The 22592-nt window shown below is 35.5% G+C and overlaps 1 protein-coding gene across 1 annotated transcript in view; it reads right to left on the bottom strand.

Annotated features, from left to right (window-relative positions):
* The window catches only part of LOC311279930 (CUB and sushi domain-containing protein 1), a 682447-nt gene that overhangs the window by 235137 nt on the left and 424718 nt on the right, over window positions 1–22592 (bottom strand). Inside the window, exons 4-5 of the mRNA XM_084391753.1 lie at window positions 6086–6280; window positions 2971–3178 (exon numbers count right to left, since the gene is read on the bottom strand). Of these exons, the coding sequence (XP_084247879.1) occupies window positions 2971–3178; window positions 6086–6280 (403 nt within the window). The remainder of the gene's footprint in view (window positions 1–2970; window positions 3179–6085; window positions 6281–22592) is intronic.

Here is a 22592-nt window from a genome sequence, read left to right as displayed (position 1 = left end):
AGGGTGGCCAACTCACTACCAACTTTACAACTATACAGCATGTGGCATTGTTAATGTAACTTTGGCCTTTGTGTGTACTTTTAATGTAATTAAATCTAACTCAATTAAATCATACATTTAATTGATGAGCAATAAATAATAAATTGCAAAATGTTATGCTAAACATTTTCTGAATATGCAAAAAAAAAAGTGTTACACTAACACAACATTGCCTTCCCTGCAATGTTCAACATTACCATTCACATCTGGATGATATACAGCATGAGATTCCTATTTATGTTGCACATAAATAGAATGCTGCTGCTGTTTTTAAAAATAAAAATCCTGATATTAGCTTTCTGATGCAGTGTTACCTTGTGCTGCTATTTCATCACCAGCCTTGTGAAGTAATGTCATTGCTCTCTTACAGCAAGTTTGTGTAATTTCAAGCCTGTGTTTTGGTGAAGAGGAAAAGCAAATTATTTGCGAGGGTGCCAGTGCGACTACACAGCCTCGATGCTCCACACATCAAGAGCGAGGACATGTTTATTCACAGAGCTTGAAGTTAATAGAGTTCAGCCAGAGCCTTCTGTACAATACTCTCTCACTAGGATATGATTTACAATTTGGTCACAATTGCAAACCTTTGAAAACAGAGAAGCATCTGATGAAAGGAGGCTGACAGAAACAGGTGAGGAGAGAAAACAAAGGAAAGCATTAAAGCATGGCGTGGCAGTCATCAAGTTGACAGCTGAAGGGACAAATGCAAAGAGTCACAGATAAGTAGTATGTTTCCTAAATTATCAGTGAGATCAATGGCATCTCATTTCCATTGGAGGGTATTCTAGATCAATATCTGAAAGACAGACAAAGCCCTTTTCCAATGAGACTAGTTTGCCATGTGGAGTTTAGGTAAATGTGTGTACATTTCTGCAAAAAGCAACATAAAACCACTATACAATTAATCCATAAACCTGCTGAAATATCCAGCATGCTGGTTAGAGCTGGTATATAGTCCTGGCCTAGCAGGTGGACCAGTGGGGCCATGTTGTTCTCAAACAAAACTGAGCTGGTGTAGCTGGTCCATCAGCACTCCCACTTCCTATGCTGAGGACCAGCATACCAGCAAACCAGCAACCAGCATCCCATTATGGTATCAGCTATTGGTATCAGGTATTCATGTATGAAAACATCCAATTCAGGCTATTCTTCTGTCGTGGAGCTTGACAGTCCTTAGAAACTATGAACTGTCAATGTATGGGGAAAAAGCAGCATAAAGGTCCTTAAAATGTCTTGTTTTTGTTTGTCTTGAAAAGCAGTTATGAGGGTGAGTAAATAAAATGCTTTCATTTTTGTTTGAATAATTGCTCCTTGCAGTCTCTGTAAAAATGAAAGAGATTATTAAGTTCTGTTTTTCAGGTAACTCATCCTTTGAGAAATTGAGTCCTGTCCAGATCAGAATGTCTCTGATTGGGGTATATTTTTTTTCCTTGTTCATTTTGACCATCAAATTCTGCAACTTTCTGACAAATGTCTGTGTAAAATAACAATATAGCTACGTAAAAAGAAAATGTAATCATTAACAGAGAGTTCAATACATGCAGTACATATTTTATTTTAAAATCCGCATGATTGTCTGAGTGAAAAGATTCCAAGATTTCCCGAATGTCTTTGGTATGTCACCCATTTGCTTTAATGATAGCAACAATAGAGTTATAAAAGTTTGTGCTAAACGTGATGATCAAGTTATCCAGTATGATTTGAGTTCCAAAGGGCATCTTATGCATCAATGGTAGGGATGTGCCAAAAGCCAATAATGGCTTCAAAAACGAATAGCGTACTGTATTTTACCAAATAATAGGAAAAATATTCGGCAGACACATTCACTCCTCGTGTTTGCTGAATAACAGGTGAGCCGGGGGATAACACAATATTATACTGTACATGAACCTCTATAATCAAGTGAATGAGTGTAAACTCTCTGAGAGAAATGAGCACAGCACGATTGCAATTCAAATAAAAATGTTGCCGTCTCCGTGATACTAGGCAACATAATACCGTTTTTCTACTATTTCATATGTCTATTTAAATGTAAGATATGAAAGATATGTTTCTCTGTCTCACTCTCTTCTGGGGATGACAAGCATTTATGGATTCTTTGTAAATTGTTATGGATTCACAATAAATTTTCTTTCAACTTTCATGTTCTATAATCAGCTAGTTTATATAAAGAATAAAAAAAAGGTTTTTATATATACGTATATATGTATTATTGTTTTAGAAGATATTTAAAGATTTGATATAATTATAATAAAAAAAAGAATAATTGTATGAGCAATACAAGACATATGTGGTAAGTGAAGGGAACAGTATTACATTTAAAACTGGCTTCTCATGTAATTTGATGGACTTCCGGTTTAAGTCCCACCACACTTCTGGTTTTATCAGAATACAGATACAAATTATTTTGTGACAACTTAAAAGTACCTCAATTTTGCGGGAAAGTCGCGGACTTGGCAACACTGCATCTGACCTTTTTGATTTGTGACCAACACTACAAGGCGTTAAACCTTATAGTGCTAAAAAATAAATAAATATATATATATATATATATATATATTTTTTTTTTTTTTTTTATGCCATAAGTTAACTACTCCCCATAAAAATTAAATAAAATTAAAATTAAATAATGTCTTAATGGGTTATGTGATATTTCATTTTCTGTAACTGCACATCCAGGCAATAAACAATCCTACTAGTAATAACTTCAGAGATCCCAATCTCATCTGAGTCAGTATATAAAATGTTGCTTTATTAACAATTGTAGCTCAAATGTAATTTAAAAAGCAAATCTTGTCTGAATAAAGCTACAAAAAGAGCCGCTCTGCAAACTGCTTTTATGAAAAGGATCCTATGATGATGCTGCTCAACATGAGCCTAAGATGAAAACAGTTTGTGATGTAATGAAACAACAGAGGCCAGTTTACTCACCATATTGATGGTGCTTCTGTACCACTGATCTCTAGAAAGTCATATCTATCTTCTAGTTGGAAGTCTGTGAAGACTAGGGCAATGGTGTCTCCCGGCTCGGCAAGAATACTCCACGTGCAGTCAGCATTGTTCTCATACTCTGAAGGGAAGTGTGGACTTGATATTGTCCCTGTTGTTCCTCTTAACGTTCCCCCACATGATCCTTCAGCTGAAAAAAAAAAAAAAAAAAAAAAAACATAAAAGTTCAAAACTATCAAAGGTACAATTAGTCAATTTAAAACTATATAGAATTCAACAATATAAAATTTTTAAGGTTGCAATTCGTTGACTTCTCTTTCGCATCTCATCATGATTGAACAGACGTACAAATACACACAAAATTATGTTAAAATGATATGAAATAAATAAATAATTATTTTGTGTGTATTTGACTGTTTAAGTACAATAGGCAGTGAAAAAAAAACTACATTTAGTAGGCTGAGAGGCGGCTTTATCTGCGTGCTCTTTGGGTATGAGCACAAAATCTGCGGGAATGAGTAAAATGATGTGCAATACATGCAATCACATGGCGAAATTCAAGCCCTGTAACAACAACAATATTCATCCAAAGAAAATGAAACGAGTGAATGAGGGGAGGTGGGTGTAACTTGGGTTGTGTGTAACTCGCTGTCGGAGAGATGAGAGAGTGAGAAAGCGCAGCTGGTATCGTGAATTTATTATGGGGAAAATGAGTATTGGAAGTTTCAGATATTTCAGTATCAATACGTATTGAAAAATTGATATTTGTTACTTAATTTACTTTTACTTATTTTTTTAAATCTATATTTTGCACTTAGTTTATTATTTCAGATGCCTTCTTAAAAGACTACAACAAATTTTTTTACATATTATATATAAAATTCAACCCGTCAAAGTGGCTAGTAGAGTGACTGTGTTACACGCCACTGCAGAAATCCACCCGCATTTGACGGATTGGCAGGTGTTAATGTCGATCCCTGGTTTTGTATAAAATTCAACCTGCTAAAAAAGGCTCGTAAAAGTGACTGTGTTACACGCCATGCTGAAATTCACCAATATTTGGCGGGTGTTAATGTCAAGCCCGTCAGTATAGATCTGCGCATTAGGTCTTAAAGGGACAGTAGCCTAATATCTTTGTTGACCCAGGACAAGGTATAGGACTGTGCAAGCTTTGGGGGTGTTGATGGACTCAATCTACATTTTGATCATCCTTCTGAATTTTTTGTTAAATGTTTTTATTTTAATTTTATTTTTTTTATTATTATTATTATTATTATGAAACTTACCCACTTTAAGTGTTGATAAAAAGATTTTAAAAAATAACGCAAAAAGCTAGAATATTTATTTATTTATTTATTTAAAGCAGAAGCTCTGTTCTTTCTTTTGATATATTACATGTTCAGATATTCATACAGCAAAATATTCTGTGGGCCATGGATTTATTTTTTATTTTTTAATGACCAAAATATTGGCGGTGGCTGGCAACCTTTTTTTTTTTTTTTTACACTGGCGGGGAACGAGAGTTAAACGACAAAAGAAAAAGAAGTAAAAAAAAAAAAAAAAAAAAAGACACTCACTATTCAGTGTTATTTTAGATTTGATTATTTTATACAATTTCTTTAGTATTTCTAACATGACTACTGTTAGACAAACCTGAAAAATGTGTTAGACACCCCATGTGAACAGTGTAAAAACATAACTAAAAGATATCACCATATTCTTCCCCAGATGAATGATTACATTAAGAATTTCAAACATTATTTGCATTACCTTTTTTAAATGTTATTTTATATATTCAAATGAGTCATTATCCAATAAAATAATCTGCACTAATTTGCATACATTTCTAGAACATAAATCTGAACATTTGGATCAAGCTTCAAACTTAAAATAATTGTTTCATTTTGTTGACATATTAGAGTCAGCGGTTTTAGGAATAAAATATTGTATAAAATCCAGCAAATGATATATGAACAAACCCCTCTGTAAAAACCTTTAGAATATAGTTAGGAATAAAACTGGAAAGTTAGGTGTATGAAGTGCTACTGAAGTGGCCTTTTGAGATATGCAGTGCAATTGAAATCTACAGATGCAAATATAAAGTGCAATAAAATAAACACTTAAAAGTGTATTTTGGATGTTTTCTTTTGACTAGTCTGAACCAACACAAGCCAAAATCTCAAAACTGACCAGTGCATTAAAAAACAATGTTTATGCCTGTAGTGCCATGAAATCAAAATTGACAATTCTTGTTCAATTCAAATATGTTTTTTTTTTTTTTATGGATATTGCAGTATTTATTATAAATGACATTTTTCTTTTTTAATTCATTATCTTGAATCAAAATAACTTTCTTGCAAGTCTTGCAAAAATAACTCTTGCAACATCACTTCTCTTCTCTGATGATGTGCTTACTGGCGAGAGGGCGGGACAACCTGTCACTCACATGAGATCACAGCAATAGCAAACAACAATGGACCATCGATCCAATCAATTCCCGATGGACAAAATCAAGGAAACCTCTACAGATTTGGCTACTGTACACTGCCAACTATTAAAACATAATTTGAAAAAAACGTAGTGAGTAAATGAAACACTGTGTGCACTATTCCACAGGAAATATGTTGTTGTCATATTTGCATGTGAGGTTATAAAGTGTGTTTGTTTATTTCATTTAATTATTAAAGTCGGGCTATTCGTCCAGGGTGTTTCAGCGCATATGGTCTGAGACGCTCCAGTACCCCCTCGACCCTACATAGGATAAGCTGTTTAGAGAATGGATGGATTGGTGAATTTTTAAGTTAAAGTTGTGTACAAATGTCAAAAAGGTGATTAATATTACTTGGTGGTTCATTTGTCAGACTGAAAATGGAAGGTCAATTTGAGCACACTGCATTGGGGGATACAGTACCCATCCTAGTCTTCTCTGTTTGATACTGATAATTATGTCATACATTATCCATTAAAGTATACTATATTACAGAAAATGTAAGAGTAGCATGTTTTTGCACGAACATGTATAGTAGCCAGAGTATTCCATGACTGTGGAAACCCTACTTTTTAACCCAACCATCCATGTAAGCAAATAGCATCTTACCTCTACAAAATGGTGCTGGGAAATCCCATGATGCACCACTTCCTGGGCTCACTATACACGTGAGCACTGCATGCCCCTCCAAAACATATCCCATCACACAACTGTAGCGGATCTTGTCGCCGACGTTGTACCTGGTCCCGTGGATAATCCCTCTGGGTATCAACCCTGGATTTCCACATGTGTGACTTGGTAGAACTGGAACAGAAGACAGGAAAACAGGTCAGAAGTAAGTTTCTGCATCATGTTGTGCCTTTCACTCTTCTCTGTTTGTTCTTCTCATCATCATACACATACTGAGCTAAGCTCTTGAGATGTCTGTCTCAGTGCGAGTCTTCACTATGAAGCGTGCACATCTGAAGCTGGCCCAGCACTCATTCAAGGGACTGCGGAGAAACCCCCACATGTTAGTCGTGCACTTCTCTGATCATGATGCTGTTTGAAGGTAAGTATTTCATGTTGACAACACAATCGCAACATGAATGTGCTCTGTTCATCCGTGTCAACTGTTCAAACAGAATCCATGCAAAACATTTTAAGAGTGAAAAATGTAGCAAGGTGAAAATTTTTTTTATGTTTTCAAACATTTTAAAATAGAACATTACTCACATTACTATATAGAACATCCAATTATATAGTAAAACAAAAATAAATGTGCCAGCATATGCTCGTGCCTAGAATGCCTATGCATAAATCCGGCCCTGAGTGTAGGACATATACTGTACAATAGGTGAAAGGGGGTGGTTAGTTAAAGATATGTAGGGGTTCCCATTTTGAAAATCTGCTTAGGGCCCCCAAAATGCTATAGGGACGACCCTGCTGTATCCCATCAGAGTTAGATAACTGTGTTAAAGGGAAAGTTTCCCCTGAAAGTAAATCAGCCTTGGGGACTTGTCAGCCTAATGAAAGTTGGGATGCAAGAATGTGGCCTACAGCATTCATTTTTACTGACAAGAAAATCCAAATTTAGTTTGATTGTTCAAGGTACAGTATTTACAGTTCGGTACAAAATAGATTTATTGTGGGGGCACCTTTTACACAGGCAAGCACCACACATATTTCAAAACAATTCATAAATCCAATTGAGACACTAGAGACAAAACAAGAAATTATTGGATTGCGGCAGAGCAGATTAAAATCTGTATCTCCCACAAGCACCCAGGTTCAACATGCCTGGAACTGCTAGGCTACCGCATCACCATGTGAAGCTCTGAAGCGCTGCAATCTGATGTTTCACATTTAGAATGGTGACACGTTAAGCCAGGTGTGACAGACATTTTCAACAAATAAAGGCTTAAAGTTTCAGTCTGTTTCTCACACAAAGCTATCATATTACTTCAGAAGACTTGAAAAATAAATTATACAAGACAAATGGACTGTTTTATGGTGCTAGCATGGTGTTTGTTTTTAAAAAAGCTTGTTGAAGAGTCATTTTGGGGTGAACAAGTCCTTTCTAAATTTAGTTAGTCCTAATAAAATTTTCATCTCATACAATATTAAATATAAAAAATAAAAATAAAATGTTGCTTATGAAGATCTGAATTTGTTAATAGGCCATTTTTACCTATTGATACAATCCTAAATATATGTTACGAAAAAAAGTGTACTGACACAATAGTGTAATTTGATGAACATGGTCATATGAGACTTTGATTTACAAGCTTTATGAGTCATGGGAGGGTTCTTGAAGAAACCGTTTCTATTTTCAAAGAAACCATTGTGATCATCCAAATATGAGAGGTGCCTGGAGGAATTGGCGTAGATGTTATATAACCCCTGTGGCAACTTACACATCTAAATCTAGAGCTGACATTTAAGAGCTGAATGTTTATTCTGTTGCATTCACTGATAAAACTGCTGAAGTGTCTCAGGATTCTGTCTTTCTTGATGGCATTGGTTCTTAACAGTGTTGGGGGTAAGGCATTACGAGCAATGCAAGTTACATAATCAGATTACTTTTACCAAGTAACTAGTAAATCAACTCATTACTTTTGAATTTACAATAAAATATCGGAGTTACTTTTTCAAAAATGGAACGTAATGTACTGTTTTCTCATTTATTGACTCATACCATGTCCCCATGTTGAGAGAAATTGTAAGGTGCAGAGGCGCTGTGTATAAACATGATGGTTATTGCAGTTCTTAGCATGAGCATGCATTTACTCATCTCAAGAAAACTGATTCAGTATTCCTCAAAATGAATAAAAAGGTTGTAAATCAACACATTTGATAAACATCCAGTGGTGTTGGTGGTTGCAGAAAATACATAACATTTCTTATTCATGATCAGAAACTCAATGATGAGGCAACTATGAAATGTGAATAAGAAACAAACAAACAAAAAAAAACATTTCTTAATTCTTCACTCAAATGTCATCAATTTGGCCTTCACATATGATTAATCAGATAATAAATCAAATATTTACCAAACTCCCTCTGAATCCTGCACAGCGGGCTACATTGTCAATATGAAAATATGATTAATGAAAAGAGCTATTCCAGAAGACTGGGATCTCAGTAGGCAGACATTTCCGCAACAAATTATTCTAGATTAAATCAATTGCAAGTCCTAAATGCTTAAAATAGAGCAGCAGACAGACAACATTTCCGTAGGCTTGGATGTTCCATCCTACGTCTACTGGGACAGAGCTTTTTGACTGGAGCTGAGCGCATTATAACTGCAAAACCATGAATATGAATGTACACTTGTGCCAAAAAGAGCTATATCTGTGTTGACGCATCTTGTTCCAACTAAGCCATGTCAGCCTAGGACACAATTTTGAGGTGATTTAAATAACATGATACCAAGTAAACCATGCTTGTTTCATTTTTAATTTAAATATTTGTGTAATTCTGCTAATGACGTTGCTAAAACTCATTAGATGCATCTAAATGAGACACAAATACATAAAGGGCTGACTCAATAAAATTAACATCCTCCAAAATCCAATTCCTCAATGTGTCTCCTTTGAATTTGCTGGAACATTTGACCGCTTTGAATTTGGCGAGCACGCTGCAGTGTGGCAGCAGAGCACGAGTTCAGTCTCCAGAATAAGGGGCTGTTTACACGTCACCATTTTCAAATAAAAACGTAAAACTTTTTATGTGTTTTGGCCGTTCGTTTACACGACGACAGCGCTTTGGGTGCTTGAAAACACAAACTTTTGAAAACGGGTTTCAAAGTGCAAGTTTTTAAAAACGGTCTCCATGTAAACAACAAAAACGCAAATCTCCGAAGACGATAACGTCATGCACATGCGTATTACATGTTCAGTCTATAGTGTTTCATCACCATCTAAAGGCCTGGCAGCAGAATACAGAGTTTTTAGTCGTTTTCGCGGATCCGTGTGAATGGGGATCGTTTTGACAATGGTGTCGTCTGTACGCGGAAAACTCAAAGGAAAAACTTCTCCATTTTAAGCATATCGTTGTCGTGTAAACGTACCCTAAGTCTGTCTAAGCTGATACGTTTGATTACACAGAGGCGAGCACCCAGTTCAAGTCCATTTTATATTAATAAAGTTATAGCACTTATATAATTAAGTTTCTAGTTCATTTGGTTTTAAAACTGGCTTTTTTAAAGGCTGTCATAAAAACTTGACAGATTCATTCAAACGTACATTAAATATTAAAGAACAGTAAAAAATATGATTATGTAATATGGTGCATATATTTAGAAAAATGCTCCTCTCTAGAGCTATTTTTCTTGCTGACTATCAAGTTTAAGGTCAAAGAATGGGTTTTTGAGGTATAATGTTACGTGACGAAGGACCTTCACCTGGACCGATGACAACGCAGTGCTGAAGTGCCAACTAGTCTCTCCCTATGGAGGATCCCACTACCACTCTACAGATAAGGCGTTGTCGGGAAAATTCGTCTTGCGGTCCTACCCCAAAGCAACAAATAAAATAAAATTCCTTATCAAAATTTATAAGGAAAGACAAGTATTTTGTTTAGTCTTGGCTCGTAGGGAATTCCAAACCTGCGTATATTCTAACGCACATAACTATAGAACCCATTCTAAATGCGCATGTGACCGCCATCAGCGTTTCTCACAGGTTCGCGTTTAAAGTCTGTGTAGAGTGGTGTTGTCTTAGCGGCCCCTAATTTAATAACAAATGATCATTGCGACGGAACCAAATCAATTAAAACTAACTTTAGATGGAAATAACTCTGCTATAAAGCCGAAACAATCTCTGTTACCTTAAATTATACGCTTATCTCTGTAAAGCTGCTTTGAGACAATCTACATTGTTAAAAGCGCTATATAAATGAAGATGACTTGACTTGACTTGACGTGACATTGTTGGCAAAAAAATAAATAAATAAGCGATTACATGAGACATGATACAGATTTCGGTAAGTTGTACTGTCTCTTTCAACATTTTCTGATGTTTATTCATGTTTATTTGATTATGTAACATAGTAAAAAGGAAGGGATATTGAGTTCACTCACGATCCGCGACAACTGTTCAAGATGAAAACTGAAAAGTACATATTATATTATTCTTTTCATAATATAAATAAATGCATAACCTATATGCTTGTCCTGTAAATTCGTGAATATAAATAAAAATATGAAAGAAAACAAAAGCTATTTAATGACTTATTATCATTAAAATATGAAAATTAAAATGATGGGTAATTATTTTTACGATCCTGTTTGTCAAATTGATGGACAGTGCCAAGTCTAACTGCTCAAAAGTGACTTAAACAGAGGCCTTGTCCACGTTTTGGCCTTCCATCCACACTGAGATGGCGGTTTTATTAACAAAAACAAAGCTTTTTGAAAACGCTCTCCAAAGTGAAAAAAACTGAAAACTCAATTTGAACACTCCGTTTTGCATTGTAGTGTGGACTGTGAAAATGGTATTTGAAAACAATGATGCATGTTTAGTCATATGACGCATAATGTACCGACAGATATTCATGTTTATACCGGTATTGTGCGTGTTACTGTATGTGCTATTCACTTTCACACAGTTGCTAAATATGTTACTTTGAATACTCTTCATATCACAGTCCAGGGTTGCGTTTCCCAAAAGCATCGTAAGCCTAAGTTTTAAGACCAAACATATAATGGATTTTATTACATTTGCAGCGTCTTTAGAAAGGACATTTTTATGAAATTAAAAGTTCAACTTTAAAAAAATTATAATAATAATTTCACCACTCTGCATCTCATGTTTTTGATAAATGCAAAAATGCATTCTGTGTGAACAACAACTAATACTCTAATAAAAAGAGTGGTACACACATATTGAGTAAATAGTACATTAATAATGTGAGAATTTTTTATTTAATCTGAAAGTATTTTATTTTTATAATCAACATTTTTCTTACATCTTGAATACTTTTTTTCTTGAATGGTATTTTTTTTGTGAATCCCTTTCTATTATTCCTCAAACACCCAGTGAGGTACAAGAGCATCAGCGGTGCTCTTAGAGGCTCTGTGAATGACAGTTCCGGCACTGATTACTGTCTCATAAGATCAACACCTAATTGAGCCTCTCTCTTCCTGTGACATTGAGAGAGATCAATAGAGTAGTTAAGGGCTGACACTGGGCCTAAAACCCATTTCCGATTTCCTTCATCGGAACTGAAGCGATGGATGAGAAAAGTTGAAACCTCCTGGCAGGAGAGGGACACGGATCAGGAGGTGCAAAGAATCGGCTCAGAGGGGAGGTGTTTGGGCTGTGAAAGTGCAAAGGTGCAGAGAAGAAAAATCTAAATGCCCCAAACAATTGACCGCCGTCTTGAGGGACCACAGACAGAGAGCGAGCGACAGCAACAGTGAGATAAAAGTATTTTGCATTGGAAACAGCACAACAGGGCTCAAACCCATGGCTCGAGTAGCTGCACTTCAGAAACACAACACCATTCATTGAATATAACAGTCAGTCTATGAGATTGAGTGAGAATATAAACAGCACATTAGAAATCGTTGATTGCACAACAAATAATCATTATCTGTCCTTGGAATGAGTTGTAAAATTACTGTCGTTATCTATTTAATCTGTCATGGTTCCTTTCATTTCATGTGGTTGAATGCATGATTCTGATCAATTGACAGATGTTCAAAGATGTTGTCTAATTTCTATGTGCATGACTATGAAGTAGTTTCAGATCTGTTGATGACAAAAGTTTAATATCAATTTGCAAGTTATTTCTGAAGTCTTACATAATCATTTTACAGAGCTGATGAATGGTATAGTCCTGGGAAAACGACATAGGGCTACCCCTAATAGTCAACCAAATGTAAGTCAAATTTGTATTGGTCGGTTGGAAAAGGAAAAAAAAATCTGTTGCGAAGTCACGCAGTCTGTGACGGACAGATGCTATCACGGCTGGTCCATGTGGTAATTATGTCAGGCAGGTAGTCCAAATGTTTGCCTATCATTCATCGACCTCAACATGGCATATCATTTGAAATATGTCAGTAGAAGCCTAGCGTTAGCCACTTTACATGGATGCTCACTAACGTTAACCTAAATAAATTAGTACTGCACTTACTGCATGATGTTTAACTTAACATGCATTGCTCTCTATAGGCGCACCCACTATAATGCGAAAATTATGAGTCAGCATCATCAACTTCACCTCTGCAGCCCATACTGACTGAGAAAACACGTTTATTAATAAATGATTAAATATTCAGACAGCTCTTTGCTGTTTTTTTTTTTTTTTTCAACACATTCATAATCATTAGTTTTGCCTGTGCTCTGTGGTAAGCTTTATGCGTGCACTTAAGTGCTTAATTTATGTTTTAAAGGCTCATTATTACACTTTAGTATTTCTCTGTAATGCAATCTTGGCAATATATAAGTAATTAACACAGTTTGTAGAGTGCCTCCAATCCAACAATCGAAAAGCTGTAACTTTGTAAATGTAACTTTGCAAATGTAACTTTGCATGTCAACTTATTTTAACCCTAACCCTACCAATCTACTACTCTTCTAAAACTTTAATGAGAGTTAGTAGACATGTAGGTGCAACGTTACTTATACAACAAAATGTTAAAGGGGCCATCAAAATAAAGTGAACAACATCAGTTATTCAGACATATGACTTACTGTAAAAAAATAAAAAAACGCTGTGGTTAAGAAACACAATTGGTAAGAGAAAGCCACGTGATAAATCAAAGTTCATCACAAGTAGCTCTTCCCCAAGCTGAAGTAAATATTAGTCCATGGTGTCATAAACACACAGGCTACACACAAACATAAAACACCATGTCACAAACATGACACAAAATAATGCAATAAACATTAATTTAACAACATAAGATGTGACAAAGCCCTATGTTCATAAAAAAAAAAAAAAAAAAAAAATTGTAGTGTTTCTGGTGTAAAGCTATAGTAATACTGTATTTTGGATTCCCAATAAAAAAAATAAAATAAAAACCTTGCCCAGAGTAATGAGCATTCCACATTTTTACGAATGCTTAGGGACTTGACCAAACAATTGTTTACTTGCCAGGTCATAACATGTCAACTTTATTGAGAATGATATTTCACCAGAAGGAACCTTAATGCAAAAAATAAATATAGGCTATTCTGTCTGAATTAATGGTCAGTGTCTCTAAGCTCTGTCATTTCTTGGGACAATTTATTTGATTGTCAATTGTATAAAAAGCAGTGTTAAGCACACTCAATAGCAACAGTCATTGCATGCTTAAATAATGTACAACACTGTCACCAAACTGTGAACAACTAGACAACACATCGCCCCTATACTGCAGTGCAAAGGAAAACACAGTAAAACATTCTATCAAAATGATCTGTCTTGTGACATAAAATCTGCCATTTTTATGTTACATTGTTGTCATAGTTAGTGTATTTTGCCTTTGTATGCCAGTATTGTGACTGAATCACCTTTTGACATGTTGATATTATCAAATGATTTATATCTTCTTCCCTAACACAATGGAGTGACAAACCAGTAAACATGACAAAGTTTCACAGACAAACCCAGTTCTAATGTGCCCATGTGCTGTTGCCCAAAAACAATGGGGATGTCAACTCCTCGATTTATGAGCTGGCTTTTTTTTTTTAATACCTGAGATATTCCTTAAAGTCCAACTTCCCTGATTTTCAACACGCTTTGTGTTGTTACAATGTTGTTAATAATATGCAAATGAACAATGTTTACTCGCTCTCCATGTTACCTGGACAGAGAAATTCACGTTTATTCACTTTTGACAGCTCCAGGGCTTTCGTAAAAACTACACATATTAACTTAACATACATTAACTAAAACATACTTCTGCATTCTTGTATCCCGCCAACAGACAGGATCTACAGAGGATATTAACAGACAGTTAATGTAAGGGTAGGTTTATCACTGAAAACTGTATTGCACTATGCCTACTCTTTAAACAGCATTATGATAAAAATGGAACACTATGGCAACAGCTGTCTTACGTGTACGAGATCCCGATTTGCTTCGGGGTGTTCGGCAGAGCTGACAGAACAGCAGTTTCTTTCAGTTTTTCCACTCCATTTGGCCAAAAACAATGAGTCTGTGGTCATCCAGTTTGAAATGTTGACTATAAACACAGATGTTTTTTTTTTTTAGATTTCACGTCGCTGTGTTCTCTCCATATTTATGATTCTTTTGAAGCCTTTAGACACTTCCTACAACGAGCTGGATCCTTCACTCGAAACCGAAAGTAACTCACTCCCGCTAAATGTTTAATCTTTAAATTATTGCAACCAAAAAAATTCTTTGAGTTCTTGCACCAAAACAAGTCGACACCATTATGACTAAAAGTTTGCTAAAAAGTATTTCCTGCTAAAGCAAGGAAGTATTTGACTCTGGTAAGCGTGGCAGACTGGTGGAAGTGGCCTTGGACAGAAACATGTAACAGCAACATAGTGTTTTATGGATGTCACAATTTTCCAATCTATTTGGCAAAAGGGAAGAGAACAGCCTTCCTCTTATTAGTTTTTTTTTGTAGTCCGGTAGCAGCTATTTTTTTCACGTCTATTGTATAGGTAGCCAAGTTTATTGAAAGTACGATTTTTCTGCGGTAAAGTACCCGTTTAATATATTGCCATTTTTTTTCCAAGTTAGATATTTTACAAATTGTAAGTAATATTTCATAGATATAATTACTATACTATACTACTCTATACTGTACAATACCATACTATACTATACCATACCATAAATATTCACAAGAACAAAAAGCCTGCAATAAAACAATAAACCGACTAATCCGGGCAGAAGACCTGGACAAAAGGAGCACAGGACACCGAAGAGCATGTGGGTGGGCTCTCTCGGTAAGCTCCCAGCACTCGCAACGAAATGGATAAGTACATAATCAAATTCATGAATATTACACCATTTTAACATAATTCAAAATACATACTGAGTTACTGAAACAATCGTTGTCATAGAACAGTCACTTCAAATGGTTTCTATCTCTGCGACGTCACGGCTGGAACAGCAACAGAAAGTATGATCATCTCAGATACTGTTTATGTGCTTTATGTAATGTTAAAAGCGTGTATGTGCTTTATGTAATGTTAAAAGCGTCTGTGTGAGTTTGAATATCATTTTCTGTTTTTTTTTTATTTATTTTTTTATGGCCGTACTGAAAGCAACTCACCTTAGATCTTCAAAATAAATAAAAGTGAACAAGAGCATTCAAACTGTCAACTCATTGTTAACAGACAAGTGTATTCTATGACAACTACTGTTTCAGTAACTCACTGTTAAAATGGTGTAATATTCATGAATTTGATTATGTACTTATCCATTTCGTTACGAGTGCCGGGAGCTTGCCGAGAGAGCCCGCCCACACGCTCTTCTGATTGGCTGTGATTTTTATCGCGTCCGATAGTCGCGTCGCGTCTGGTGTGGACAGACAAATTATTTGTCGCTGGAATCTTATCGCATCGCGTCTGGTTAGGACGGCATCTGCTGCATGTCAGGTATGCATCACTCTTAGATCCATCCACCTGATCTATTGATGTTATGTATTTACCATTTCTAAGATTGGCTTCTAATTGTTTAATTATGTACTTGGCATGATGCAGCATTCTTACCTGGCAAATAAAATCTTAAATTCGATTTATTCTGTATTCCTCTGAAATCATTATTTCCATTAGACTGGAGTCTGGTGTTACTGCAAATCTGTGTCCAGTTCAAACTGAAGGCCATGAATGAATGGAGCATGTGACACCCCATCTGCACCTTTTGATTTCTGTCGTTCACTGACTTAGCAAATTGTATGAACATGTCTATGAAAACCACACTTTCTGTTATGAGCAAGCACGTGGCAGTCGACTAAGAGGTATTAGATACTGCATACTCTGACTGAGATCAGAACTAGCGAGTGAGATCTGCAACCCGGCCGGCATGAAACTCTGGCCAAGTAAGCACTACAGCTAAATTGGGTTGTCAATTCACCTTTTAGTGCTTAATCCTGGTCTGTACAAACACAGTTTACAGGAGTGACAACCACATTCTAAAATCGAATTAACTCCCAAAATACAGGTAGTGACAACCGCATTTACAATACGGAACCGAACATAATTTTTATTGTCATTTTTATGATATGTAGGCATGTGACGGTATCAAATTTGCATGTTGCGATAATTGTTGAAGCTCTTATCATGGTATTATCACAATATTGAAGTAAGCTGCAAAAAAAAAAAAAAAGTGTTGTCATACTGTAACAGGTTCAATAACTTTTTTCTTATAACAACAAAAAAAAAAACTAAATACAATAAAGCCATGCTCAAAAATGCATAAAGTAAACAAGTGTTTTAAAAAGATTAAAGTGCAAAATAATTATAAAGAACAATAAGGTCTCATTAGTCCTCATTTTAATATTTAGTACAGATTAAAATATACATATTTGAAATTTGAAAATAAATTGCCCTTATATACAGTAAGACTTATTTAATGCATTTAACGTAAAATAAGTAAAACGTACACACAAAAGTTTATATAGATTTATACTACGGGGATGTTGAATGCTTGAATTTCTAAGGTGTTCTAAGGTGTGCAATTATTCTAAGGTGTGTTCTTTTACTTCCCAAATAGTTTCAGGGAAACGCATGGCTAAAGTAGTTCCAGGCAGGTCTCTCTCTCTCTCTCTCTCTCTCTCTCTCTCTCTCTCTCTCTCTCTCTCTCTCTCTCTCTCTCTCTCTCTCTCTCTCTCTCTCTCTCTCTCTACTCAAACGCACACACAGAAACGTGTTGTCAGCACTGCTCTGATGATTTTAAGAGTAAATGAAAACAACTTAAAAGCTACAAGACATTTCTCACGATGTAATAAGTACCGTGTTTTTAGAGCAGATAAACCTACAGTTTCGCTATTAGTAGAGACGCTGCTGTCAAACACAGTTGAGAGACGCACAGACTGAGGCAATTCATACATGATAACTCTCTCTCAAGTCTGCTATCAGTGGCTGAAGCCTCTGTTACTAGCTCTATAATGACGTTTTGGAATTAATAGCAACGGAGGCTTCAGATTAGATGCGTAAGAAATTAGTCATACACACACAAGAGCGTTTTAATGACAAAAACCTGGCAAATGTCTTGAAATTAATCATCTGAACAATGTTTCGAGGTGTGTTAAATATAGTATTAGCGGAATAATTGACTGCGCTTCACTTCGTGGCTGCATTGCCACCTCTGGTGTGCATCATTTTTTTTATATTTCAATGGCCCGTCGTCAAATGTTCAGTTTCAGTTTCACTTTAACTAGGCGGTTACCCAGTTGCCCATTAAACTGGGATAAAGTATTTTAATACTGAAAAACACATACTCCACCTTTAAACTAATTGAGACACTGGGCCCTGATGATATTATGCAGTGCCTGCTGGATCAGGCTAGTGTGATCGATATATACTCACTTAAAAACTGACTGATATTAAGGTGTTTTGGATGAAAAGAATACTGTAAATAAAGATTTAAACACACTATAAAAACACCCCATTCATACACCTGATTATTATACTACACTGTGATTATGCCATCATGATGTTTACATCTAAGCTTAACTTTGCCCTCATCTCTTCATTTGCACATGAAAATATGACAGTAATCACAGATGTTTAGCAGGAAAGATAATTAGCCTGTCCTGGTGGTTGGTCCAACATTGGGAATGTAATGGCACGAAGTCAACAAACACCCAAGAAAACAGTTTTGAAGCAGTAGGGCTGGGCATTGACACAATTTTCAGGGTTCAATTCGATATTGATCCACAAGCTCCCGATTCGATTTAACGCCGATTTTAAATCAATATCGCTTCATTTGGATAAATATCAGGTAAAGAAAAAGAAAAGGGAAAAAATTTACATGTTAAAATGAACAACTGATTTGTAAGCTAACATTACTTTAAATGTTTAAAATTAAATTGCACATAAGGCAGTATTTATAATAATAACATTATAACATGAGTATGTTTCTATTCCAATTCGGGTTTTTATTTTATTTTATTTTTTTAATATAAACATTTAAACTGTGGCTGTCATTAAAACTTGTTGTATGATATGTTAGGACCCTAACATATATTCAATCCTGAAGAACAGGTTAAGTAAAAAAAAAAAAAAAAAAAAAAAAAATGCATATACATATATATATATATATATATATATATATATAAAATAATAATAATATATATCGTCATCGTAGGTGCATGTCCACTGTGAGAGACATAATCTAAAAAAAAAAAATTCCAGAAATCACAATGTATGATTTTTTAACTATTTATTTGTATGATACAGCTGCAAATAAGTATTTGAACACCTGAGAAAATCAATATTAATATTTGGTACAGTAGCCTTTGTTTGCAATTACAGAGGTCAAACGTTTCCTGTAGTTTTTCACCAGGTTTGCACACACTGCAGGAGGGATTTTGGCCCACTCCTCCACACAGATCTTCTCTAGATCAGTCAGGTTTCTGGGCTGTTGCTGAGAAACACGGAGTTTGAGCTCCCTCCAAAGATTCTCTATTGGGTTTAGGTCTGGAGACTGGCTAGGCCACGCCAGAACCTTGATATGCTTCTTACAGAGCCACTCCTTGGTTATCCTGGCTGTGTGCTTCGGGTCATTGTCATGTTGGAAGACCCAGCCTCGACCCATCTTCAATGCTCTAACTGAGGGAAGGAGGTTGTTCCCCAAAATCTCGCAATACATGGCCCCGGTCATCCTCTCCTTAATACAGTGCAGTCGCCCTGTCCCATGTGCAGAAAAACACCCCCAAAGCATGATGCTACCACCCCCATGCTTCACAGTAGGGATGGTGTTCTTGGGATGGTACTCATCATTCTTCTTCCTCCAAACACGTTTAGTGGAATTATGACCAAAAAGTTCTATTTTGGTCTCATCTGACCACATGACTTTCTCCCATGACTCCTCTGGATCATCCAAATGGTCATTGGCAAACTTAAGACGGGCCTTGACATGTGCTGGTTTAAGCAGGGGAACCTTCCGTGCCATGCATGATTTCAAACCATGACGTCTTAGTGTATTACCAACAGTAACCTTGGAAACGGTGGTCCCAGCTCTTTTCAGGTCATTGACCAGCTCCTCCCGTGTAGTTCTGGGCTGATTTCTCACCTTTCTTAGGATCATTGAGACCCCACGAGGTGAGATCTTGCATGGAGCCCCAGTCCGAGGGAGACTGACAGTCATGTTTAGCTTCTTCCATTTTCTAATGATTGCTCCAACAGTGGACCTTTTTTCACCAAGCTGCTTGGCAATTTCCCCGTAGCCCTTTCCAGCCTTGTGGAGGTGTACAATTTTGTCTCTAGTGTCTTTTGACAGCTCTTTGGTCTTGGCCATGTTAGTAGTTGGATTCTTACTGATTGTATGGGGTGGACAGGTGTCTTTATGCAGCTAACGACCTCAAACAGGTGCATCTAATTTAGGATAATAAATGGAGTGGAGGTGGACATTTTAAAGGCAGACTAACAGGTCTTTGAGGGTCAGAATTCTAGCTGATAGACAGGTGTTCAAATACTTATTTGCAGCTGTATCATACAAATAAATAGTTAAAAAATCATATATTGTGATTTCTGGATTTTTCTTTTAGATTATGTCTCTCACAGTGGACATGCACCTACGATGACAATTTCAGACCCCTCCATGATTTCCAAGTGGGAGAACTTGCAAAATAGCAGGGTGTTCAAATACTTATTTTCCTCACTGTATTTTTTTTTTTTATTTATATATATATATAAAATGAGTATTTTATTCATACACCAACTCAAAACAGCATCCCTATAATAAAAAGATTCTTGAGATTTAAGAATCGATATCAGTTAAAATCCATTAAATCATGAAATCAATTACAATTTAGGGATTATAACTTCTAACAGAAGGATGGCACTTCATGAATTTGCTTTAATAAAATTATCATACTGTTAAGCTGCAACCCCACTTTTGAAAGATCCCCAGAAATGACATTCCCAAACTGAAACAGATACAGTTCATTATCCCTTTGCACTAAAAACACAAGTATGATCTCATTTGAAAGCTGACACCTGGCAGTTTATTGTAAATGTAGAATTAATTATTGTCATAATGAAAAAAAATAGTTTTAAATAGCTTCAAAGTTTTGTAAAGTTATTAGAAATTTATTTTTATGAAACATTTTCATGAAAATATAATTGAAGTTGGCACTGTAGCAATCTAGAAATGCACGGCAGCTAAAGCCATATGTCTGACCATATTATATTTAAAATATGAAGATGTTAAGTCTAAAACTCTGTATTTAGTTAAATGTTTTTCAAGATCATGTCATGACTTTATTTTGATTAGACTCTAAAATGCTACTGATGTTTAGTCATCATCTAAGCATCTATTCAGTCTTTTGTCTCTATTGTTTTGTGGTGCAAACGAGCCCCATTCAGTCTCAGTCTCCCCCTGCACACATTCACACCTCTCCAGCCTGGTTATGACTCTAAATATGCATTTCTTTTGTCTGCATTATAGTTACTAATGACTGGCTATTCACAGGCTATTCATAGAGTTTCAATCCCTAATTTCTTTTATCAAAGTTCTCTCTGTATCTAACTGTATCAAATGCCCTTCTGGAATAAACAAACATTTCAGTAAGCATTCCTATTTAGAAAAAAAAATCATAAAAGAATAACTGCTATGTGGCAGGTGCACCCAGAGCTAGCTAGCATGTTAGCTTAGCACACCATCAATACACGACAATGTATGAGATTAAAACCATGTTTGTGCTCCAAACTTACTTTATAACGCAAGTCGAGTGTTTTAAATAATCTTCTGTGATCTAATTTGGCTTCAGATAAAAAAATCAGACAGAAAATATATTATTTTATAGTATTATGCACAATGATAAAGTCTATATAGATTAGCATTACATTATACATATAATCTATTATTATGAAAATACCTGGCATGGCTTGAAAAACACAGGTAACTCAAATATCATTGCAATCATGTTTATTGTCTTCAAAACATCTTTATCTGCATATTACTGCGATCTCTGATAGCTTTGTGTGTGTTCGTGGCTTCCTGGAATGTCACATGATCATGGCTCTTCTTCATGTTCCATATATGGACTATTATTGTGCATATAGCACCCTCAGGCTGTTGGTATGAATTGAAAACACAGTAAATCAGCGTATACAGCGCTCATAATGATTACATCGACGCATTTGGGTATAAATTCAATAAATATTATTCCTGTCTATAGAAATATGATGTAAACCTATGAGAATCTATCAATATTTCTCCAAATCTGCACATTTTTGAGCTAAAAGCCCTGAGGGACGTTGTTTTGTCAAGCGCTGTCATGAGGACAGCACAGAGTTTTTTTTATGAATGAAAGCGGCTGACGCTCATAATTCATATTAAAGGTATCGACGCATTTTTCCATTTCATAACTCCTGACACAAATTAAGAAATAACTGTCGCTAGAAGTTTCTCAGAATACAATAGTGGTCAAATACTGAAACTTGAGTCTTATATCTTTTTAATGATGTATAGTTTGTCAAGGTATAACATTAAATCTGATAGTAACTTTGAACTAAATAAAAAAAAAACGCTTCAGTGCGCGGGCGCACTGGCAACGGTTAACAGGTTAATGAAATTTGTGTTCATAATATTTTATATATTGTGAACACCCTTAACTCTTACAATATAGCACGACCTCTACAACCTTATTGCGTAATTAATGTTTAACCACATTAGTGAGCTGATATTCATCTGGGACAGGTGCTGCCAGTCAATACTAAGGTAATATTTATGTTCCTATTCAGTCTAATTCAGTTGAAAAAATAGTACCATACACTCAGTGTTGGTGAGTATAGTTGCACGTAACGACGTTACGTAATTTAATTACAAAATAAATGTAACTGTAATCTATTACAGTTAATGAAAAAAAAAAAAAAAAAAATGGAAAAAAAAAATATAATGGGAATGAAAATATTAACGATTACAAAGGGGGTTACATTTGAATGTTTTCTGTAAAAAGATAGAATATGTTGAATAATATTAATTTGCTGCTTTGCTTGTT

The sequence above is a fragment of the Rutilus rutilus genome (assembly GCF_951802725.1).
Source record: "Rutilus rutilus genome assembly, chromosome: 20".
In the NCBI taxonomy this organism is placed as follows: Eukaryota; Metazoa; Chordata; class Actinopteri; order Cypriniformes; family Leuciscidae; genus Rutilus; species Rutilus rutilus.
This window is presented reverse-complemented; position numbering and strand designations above follow the sequence as displayed.